This window comes from Cebus imitator, unplaced genomic scaffold, assembly GCF_001604975.1.
Source record: "Cebus imitator isolate Cc_AM_T3 unplaced genomic scaffold, Cebus_imitator-1.0 Scaffold85, whole genome shotgun sequence".
Classification (NCBI taxonomy): Eukaryota; Metazoa; Chordata; class Mammalia; order Primates; family Cebidae; genus Cebus; species Cebus imitator.
The window spans coordinates 2,893,802-2,903,074 of NW_016107400.1; the positions used below are offsets into that span (position 1 = coordinate 2,893,802).

At 43.7% G+C, this 9,273-nt stretch overlaps 1 protein-coding gene across 1 annotated transcript in view; it reads left to right on the plus strand.

Moving 5' to 3' along the window:
• VPS35L (VPS35 endosomal protein sorting factor like) overlaps positions 1-9,273 on the plus strand; it is a 140,599-nt gene that overhangs the window by 106,083 nt on the left and 25,243 nt on the right. The window contains exon 27 of the mRNA XM_017534287.2: positions 5,722-5,861. Within this exon, the coding sequence (XP_017389776.2) occupies positions 5,722-5,861 (140 nt within the window). The remainder of the gene's footprint in view (positions 1-5,721; positions 5,862-9,273) is intronic.

The following is a 9,273-nucleotide window of genomic DNA, read 5'->3' on the forward strand; positions in this document are numbered from 1 at the left end:
GCTGTTTTCACTTTTTCTTCAAATAAGCTTACAGTTGATAATACAGATATCTTCATCCAAAGGGAACGACTGGCCCAATCATTTATAGTAGCTAGGCAACATGAATAATGAAACATACAGTTTACCTACTGTCTTCAACCAAGCCCTTATTTCAGCCTCTGTCTGCATCTTGCCCTTTCCCACAGCTATTTGCTTGTGATACGTATTTTGGAATCCATTCTGTGGGGTTTTAGTGGCTTTGTGTTCTGAGTGTTTGATTTCTTCCTGTCCTTACAGAAGTTTCTGAAATACCATGTTCTTTTATTGGTCCACAGACCCTTTGAAACTACCCAGGTTGAGAACAGGAGAGCCTGAAACTTCGGATGGAAAATGTCAAATTGATATTTGGCTAATGAGCATCCCTGGCTTTCATTCATCATATATACAAAATGATGAGGTAGTCTGTCCCCATATTTTTTAGCAAGGACGCTAACCGTTCTTACAATAGAGCACTCCAAGAGTACCACAGTGCTTTTACGAATAGGGCTGTGTTTATGGAATTTCTCTTACTACGGGGACAGTGGCTGTGTTTATGCAGTTTCTCTTCTACAAATACCAGGATGGTGGCTCTGTTTATGCAGTTTCTCTTACTGTGAATACAGGGACAGTGGCTGTGTTTATGGAGTTTCTCTTGTTGTGAATACAGGGATGGTGGCTGTGTTTATGGAGTTTCTCTTACTACAAATACCGGGAGGGTGGCTGTGTTTTGCAGTTCTTACTACAATGGTTGTGTTTATGGAGTTTCTCTTACTACGAATATGGACATGGTGGCTCTTTCTGCAGTTAACTACGAATATGGGGATGGTGTCTGTCTTTGCTCTCTGCCCAGTATCCAGCAGTGCTGTGGGACGCATTGATTGCTGTGTGGAAAGAACGGTAGAATGCTGCTCGAAAAAGCAGCCCCTGCCCCAAGAAAGAGGGGTTTCAAATACTTTGAACTGTGGTGTTGGGGTCAGTAAGGCCTAAGTGGGGTTTTTCTGATTTGGGTTTTGCCATGAAGGTGAGATATGGAATGGTTGTGCTGAGACATTGGAAATAAAAGCAAAAAAAAAAAAAAAGGGGCGGGGGGGTATATGGAAAAGAAATATGACTGTCCCAGCCAGGCACGGTGGCTCACATCTATAATCCCAGCACTTTGGGAAGCCAAGGCAGGCAGATCATCTGAGGCTGGGAGTTCAAGACCAGCCTGGCCAACGTAGTGAAACACCGTCTCTACTAAAAATACAAAAATTAGCCCAGCATGGTGGCATGCGCCTGTAGTCCCAGCTACTCGGGAGGCTGAGGCTGGAGAATTGTTTGAACCCAGGACATGGAGGTTGCAGTTAGCTGGATCACACCCCTAAAATCAAACCAGGAAGAAAAAAAAAAGCTCCATCTTAAAAAAAAAAAAAAAAGAAAAGAAAAGAAAAGAAGAGAAACATGGATGTCCCATGAACCCCAGAGGACTTGGATGGAGGAAGCCTAGTGCATATACTTGCTGCTTTTCCCTTTCTCTAGTGGAACCAGGACAGTGTATGTTTTTTCCTTTTCCAAAAAAATTTGCGTGAGTACATAGTAGGTGTATATATTTATGAAGTACATGAGATGTTTTGATACAGTCAGGCAGTGTATAATAATTACATCCTAGAGAATGGGGTAGCCATCCCCTTAAGCGTTTATTCTTTGTGCTACAAACAATTCAGTTATATTCTTTTACTTATTTTAAAATGTACAATTAAATTATTATTGACTAGCGTCACCCTGTTGTTTTGTCAAATACTAGATCTTACACATTCTTTCTAACTATTTTTATTTTTATGCAGTGACCATTCCCACTCCCCATCATGCCCCACCACTACTCTTTCCAGCCTCTGGTAACCATCCTTCTGCTCTCTGCCTCTCCATGGGTTCAATTGTTTTTGTTTTTAGTTCCCACAAATAAGAACATGCAAGGTTTGCCTTTCTGTGCCTGGCTTATTTCACTTAACATAATAACCTCCAGTTTCACCCATGTTGTTGTAAATGACAGAATCCATTCTTTCTTATGGCTGCATAGTACTCCATTGTATAGCTATACCACATTTTCTTTATCCATTTCTCTGTTGATGGACACTTAGGCTGCTTCCAAATCTTGGCTATTGTGAACAGCTCCAACAAACATAGGAGTGCAGATACCTCTTTGATATACTGATTTTCTTTCTTTTGGGTGTATGTGCAGTAGTGGGATTGCTGGATCATATGGTAGCTCTATATTTAGTTTTTTGAGGAACCTCCAAACTGTTCTCCGTAGCAGTTGTACTAATTTAACATTTGCACCAATAGTGTGTGTGCGAGCGTTTCCTTTTTCTCCACATCCTCACCAGCATATTTGTCTGTCACTGCCTGTCTTTTGGCTAACAGCCATTTTAACTGGGATATGATGATATCTCCTTATAGTTTTGATTTGCCTTTCTCTGGTGATCGGTGGTGTTGAGCACCTTTTCATATGCTTGTTTCCCATTTGTATGTCTTTTGAGAAACATCTATTCAAATCTTTTTCTCATTTTAAAAATCAGATTATTCGATTTTTCCTAAAGAGTTGTTTGAGCTCCTTATGTTGTGGTTACTAATCCTTTGTCAGATGGGTAGTTTGCAAATATTTTCTCCCACTCTGTGGGTTGTCTCTTCACTTTGGTGATTGTTTCCTTAGCTGTGCAGAAGCTTTTTAGCTTGATGTGATCCCATTTGTCCATTTTTACTTTGGTTGCCTGTGCTTATAGGGTATTACTCAAAAAGGGGACAGTATTCTTTACTAATGGGAATCTGAGTTCTCCTTTTCTGTAGGTCTTTAAAAAAAAAAACTAATCCATTTTATCTTAAATTCTCTTCCATGGCTTTTAATAGCAACAAAATAAAGTGTTACATGAAGTTGACATGATTATTTTGAACTTTATAGGGATAAACTGCTTTGACATGCAGTAGGATTTGATTTCTAATTACTACAAAATGATCAAGAAATCACCCAGACAATATTTTCTATATGGGGCAAGCCTTCTGAGGATAGAACTAAAAATCTGCTTTGGAACCCTGCATGCCCCAACCTTTAAATAACTGTTTATTTTAGCTCCCTTCTTTAGAGTGGAACTGGGCGGGGCAGGCGAGAGGAGCCAAGTTCTGGGGACAAAGCTGCTCTCTTTTTAACGAGGCATAATAATAGGCACATTCTCTGGGCCAGTCAGTAACAAACACATAAAGAGAAAAAAAATGGTCTTTCAAGTTGATCTGAGCAGAATTTGCATTCCCACTGAGAACCTTGTTTCATGATACACTTACTTCACTGTGGGACTGCTGGAGGACTAAGGAAATGAACTGCTTAAAGACAAAGCCTAGGAGCTCCTGTGGGTTCTGCAAGTAGGGCCGTGTCTTTTTTTTTTTTTTTGAGACAGTCTTGCTCTGTTGCCCAGGCTAGAGTACACTGGCACAGTCTTGGCTCACTGCAACCTCTGACCCCCAGGTTCAAGCGATTCTCCTGCCTCAGCCTCCCAAGTAGCTGGAATTACAGGTGTGTGCCATCACGCCCAGCTAATTTTTGTATTTTTTTAGTAGAGACGGGGTTTCACCATGTTGGGCAGGCTGGTCTTGAACTCCTGACTTCAAGTGATCCGCCCACCCTGGCCTCTCAAAGTTCTGAGATTACAGGCACGAGCCACTGCGCCCAGCCGGGCCATGCCTTACTAGTGGTCACAAGATAGAAGACCCTGCAGTCTCTGACCCTTTCTGGAAGGTTTCTCTGTCAGAACTGATGTCAGGTGGCTTTTCCCCAAGCCCCATGTTTAATATCTCTCCCCAAAATGATTGAGATGAGTGGATTCATAGACCAAAATATATAACAGGATTATAAAATAAGTGTTGGCCCCTCGAGGTGGCTCACACCTGTAATCCCAGCACTTTAGGAGGGCAAGGCAGGCAGATCACTTGAGCTCAGGAGTTTGAGACCAGCCTGGGCAAAATGGTGAAACCCCATCTGTACAAAAAATACAAAAATTAGCCGGGTGTGGTGGCACATCCTGTAGTCCCAGCTCCTCAAGAGGCTGAGGTGGGAGGATGGCTTGAGCACAGGAGGCAGAGGCTGCAATGAGTCGAGATCATGCCACTGCATTTCAACCTGGCCTAAAAAAGAAGTAAAAACCAAGAAAACAGTTGTTAATTAGTATGATTATGTTGGTCTCATTGCCACAGTTTCTGTTGTCAACACTTTCTCTGACATTTTTCACCTGTGCATCTCAATGACAGTACCCTGTTCACGGCTGGTGCTTAATAAATGTGGAAGGGGTTTGAGTTTGGGGTTCAGGAAACAGCCAGGCGAGGAAGCTTCCAGAGCAGAGCTAACTTGACCCAGAAAGCTTTACAAGCAGTGTCTTTCTGTGACATGGTTTTTTTTCCCTCTGCTTGAAGAAGGACGAGATGGCAAAACTCCGTCATCCATCTTCAGACACATACTTTTCTCATTAAACATAGGCCATTCTCCCGGGAAAGTGAGCATTTGCTGTTGCATTTGCCCCTCTGGTGTGCTGGACAGCCTTCCTGCTTTAATTCAGGACACTGTTCACCACTACAGTGTTCTGTTTGCATCACTGGAAGTCGTTTTGGAGTGGAAGTCCATTTGGACCATGAAAACATTTGATCTTGTCGGGTAGTTTAAAATTTCATTTGTGAGGTCAGTGTTTTGACTGTTTTGACCTTGAGACTTTTCTCACAGTCAGTACCTTGGCAGTTTTGGAAAGAACTCTCCCTCCCTCCTTCTGCGTCTCCCCCGACCTTCCATCCTTCCCACTCTCCCTCCCCTTTCACCTCCTCTCTATCCTGTTGCTCACACATTCTCTCTCCACTCCTTTTCCTTTCTTGCTCCCTTTGAAGTCTTGTTGTTTTATAGATTATTTCATAGCTCTTTAAATATCTTCATTTCCCAAACAATTCTGTGGAGTTGTTGTGAATCAGAAATCTTTAAGCTGTGTGTGTGTGTGTGTGTGTGAGTGTGAGTGTGAGTGACAGTGTGACAATTCTGTGGAGCTGTTAATGAGAAATCTTTAAGCTGCGTGTGTGTATGTGTGTGACAGCTCTGTGGAGCTGTTAATCAGAAATCTTTAAGCTGTATGTGTGTGTGCGCGCGCGCGTGTGCGCACATGCGTACCCTTTTAGATGTGTTGATGGTAACTTAACAAAAATGGTGTGCACCAGAATAGATTCAAATGGACCAGGGTTTGAGCAGCTCCACCACCAACACTGGAACTTCCTACATACACAAGACCCTGTCGCAGGATGAATTGCTTCTCTTTCCTTCCCTTACTTCTCTTCTGTGAAGTACACCTGTTGACAGCACCTTCCTCGAATGGTAGACATGAGAATTCAGTGAACCAGTCCAACTTGAGCCTTTAGTCCAGGCAACTGTCATTTCTAGACTTCCTACAAAAATTTGTGACCTGCTTTTTTCACTGAATAATCTAAAGGCAGTTTAACAGAGGTTCTCTGAGCTGAAGCAGTGCCCTGTCAAGCGAATTGCTCCTCCAGCTCCATCATGATTTTCAGAAACCCCCTGCTAGGACCTGCCCTTGGCATGACCTGACTTCCACCTAACTCTCAGGACTGGCCCTCCGGCCACATGAAGAAAAAAGCCAATTAAATTTTCCAGAGTTCTAATACACTGACTTTTCTTCTGTCTCGTAGCTGATGCTTTTTTCAAAGCTGCTATAAGCCTCATTCCGGAAGTTCCAAAGATGATTAATATCGAGGGGAAGATGCGGCCGTCGGAATCGTTCCTGCTGGAATTCCTCTGCAATTTCTTTTCTACTTTATTAATAGTTCCGGTAGGTTTCCTCAGCAGAACCCTAAGACATGTCTTCCTTTGACCTGCCTTATAATATTATATGTATTCTTACGCCTAAAACTGCAGGAACATTCTCTCTGATATTTTTGTGTTGGTTTTCTAGTTAGTATTTGAACTGCTTAATGAATTTTCTTTTCTTGCTGTGGGGGGCTCATACTATAATAGTAGAGGGGCCGTGTTACCTCAGGCTGCTCTTACGAAGTACCATAGACTGGGAGCTTAAACAACATTTATTTCTCAGAGTTCTGGAAACTGGAAGTCTGATATCAGGGTGCCAGCCTGGTTGGGTTCTAATGAGGACCCACTTGTAGGTTGCGGACAACTGTCTTCTCTTTCTGTCGCTCTCTTTTTTATTTATTTATGTATTTTAAGATGGAGTTTCACTGTTGTTGCCCACACTGGAGTGCAATGGCATGATCTTGGCTCTCTGCAGCCTCCGCCTCCCAGGTTCAAGCGATTCTCCTGCCTCAGCCTCTCCTGCCTGTAAAGTAGCTGGGATTACTGGCACCCGCCACCATGCCTGGCTAATTTTTGTATTTTTAGTAGAGATGGAGTTTGATTATGTTGTCCAGGCTGGTCTTGAACTCCTGATCCATCTGCCTTGGCCTCCCAAAGTGCTAGGATTACAGGTGAGTCACCGTGCCCAGCCTTTTTGTTTAAGAGACAGAGTCTCACTCTGTCACCCAGACTGGAGTGCAGTGGTGCAGTTATAGCTCACTGTGGCCTTGAACTCCTAGGCTCAAGCGATTCTCCCGCCTCAGCCTCCTGAGCAGCTGAGACTACAGGCCCATCTTGCCGTTATGTCCTCATGTGACAGAAAAAAGCAAGGGCAAGCTCTCTGGCCTTTTGAGCAATTGGTCCTCTGGGACCTCATTACCTGCCTGGGACCCCACCTCTAAATACCATCACATTGGGATTAGGGTCTCCATGTATGAATTTGCAGGGGGATACAAACATTTAGTCCATTGCACTGTATACTGCCAAGGCAGAGGTGTTCGCTCAGTGGGGAAGGGCACAGGCCTCAGAACCAAGATGCCTGGCATGGAATCGTGGCCCATCCTTCTTCCAGCTCTGCGTTCTTGGGCAATAATATAACATCCCTGGGCTGCAGTTTCCTTGTCTATAAAATTGGGATAAGAACTATCACTTCTCTGGGTTGCCATGAGTATTAAGTTTGTGAATACTCACATGGTCAGAACAGTGCCTCTGCACATGGTAAACTTTCTAGAAAGCACTAAGAAAGTGGCGACAAAGTTTTTTTTGATGGCAAATAACAGAAACTAAACATAGCAGAGGTTAAGAGGGGCATTGTTGGAAGGATACTGGATTTTTGTGGAATGGAAGAGATGTACATCTAAGCTTGGGCTAGAAAGAATGAGGCCACTCTGGGCACCAGCAGGAGGAATTTCTGGACCCTCCCTAGCAAGGGTCCTTATAACTTGGAGTCTGCCTACTTCCTAGTGGTCTGACAGAGTGACCATGAATTTGGATAAGGGGAAAAAAAAGACAGCTTTTAAAAAACCTCTGAGTGAAATTTATCTTTCACTCGATGAATTACAGGCAGTAAGCCACAGTAGCAGTAGCTGGGACTTTGTCACCAAAAGAAATCAACAAATATGTTCACATCACATTTCAGGTGTGAAAGGTATTTCAGAAGATTGTTTATGTTCTTCTTCCTTTAAAAGCACAGCAGTTATTAAGCCCACTGTTAGAGCTGTTAATGCACTCACAAAGAAGCAATAGATTACAGCATCACAAATGCATTGAAGAAATATTTTGCCAGCTGTGTTTTAGTGTAATTGGTTTTCTCTGTAGTCTTACGTGTTTTATTTGCTGCATTAAAAATAATATTCCAAGGGCCAGGCGCAGTGGCTTATGCCTGTATCCAAGCACTTTGGGAGGCCACGGTGGGCAGATCACCTGAGGTCAGACATTTGAGACCAGCCTGGTTAACATGGTATAACCTCATCTCTACTAAAAATATGTAAGGAAGCCAGGCATGATGGCAGGTGCCTGTAAGCTCAGCTACTGGGGAGACGAGGCAGGAGAATCGTTTGAACCTGGGAAGTAGAGGTTGCAAGTGAGCCAAGATCGTGCCACTGCACTCCACCCTGGGCAACAGAGCAGACTCCATAAAAAAAAAAATAGTATTTGACAGAGTGTGCATAGGCATCAGCTGGCTGCTGCAGGGTCCATGGCAAAGAACAAATTAAGAACAACTGGTAGAGCTGAATGGGAATCCCAGACACTTGTTAAAATGCAGATTCCCCGGGCCCCTCCCAGAGTCTCACTCAAGTAGGTTGACATAGGCTCACAAATCACCATTTTTAAAGTAATTAGTTTGTTTTATTTTGAGACAGGGTCTTGCTGTATGTTTAGGCTGAGCTCCTAGGCTGAAGTGATCCTCCTGCCCCAGCCTCCCAAGTAGCTGGGCCTGCAGGCATATGCCACCATGCCTGGCTAATTTTTTTTTAATGTTTTATAGTGATACAGTCTCTCTCACTACATTGCCCAGGCTGGTCTTGAACTCCTGGCCTCAGGCAGTCCTCCTCCCTCAGCCTCCCCAGTACCTAGGATCCCACCTGTAGGTGGGATCAACCAGGTCTGGCCAACGCATTTTTGAAAGCCCCCTCAGTGACGCAGGGATAAGTGGTCCTAGGACCATGCTTTGAGAAACATCCCCCTCAACTTGAGCCATAAAAGTGGCCTGAGCTCCACTGGATGCAGGTTCCTTTTTGGGGTGATGTTACGTTCTAAAATTGACTGTAGTGCTGCTCACAACTCTGAATATCCTAATAGTCACTGCATTGTACATGTTAACGGGTGTACTGTTTGGCATGTGAATTACACCTCGGTAAAGCTGAGAAAACAGAAAGTGACTCAGCTCCTGACTCTCCCTGTTCAGATTCCAAGTTCTCAGAGAGAGGGAATGAGGTCAGGAGGCCAGACCCGGGGACTGCGGATACCGCTTCAGGATGGGGGCGGGGCCTCTTGTTCTGCAGGCAGGGTAGGTGGCACCCAACTGGGGGCAGCTTGCAGAGGCATCTTCTAGAGCGCCTTCACTTGACACTTGATGTCACTGTTTTCAGATCTCCATATTAGTACTTTATAAGTTTCCTCTCTTTGGGTAAACTAGTTATTTATCAAGTGAGAAGACAAAAGAAAAAACTCAGGGTTTTGAATTAAGTAGTTGGTAAGAGTCATTGTTCACTGATTAATCAGGATGGACTCAGCATCTGCAGGTTAAAAATCACTGGAGGCTTTTTGAAAAAGCCTTCTCAGAGTCAGAAGCTTTTGTTCAGTCCCGACCTGAAGACTTCATAGCTCTGGGACTTTGGGAAAGTTTTGTAAGTCCTCAGAGCTTCAGTTGTCACTTTTTTTTTTTTTTTTTT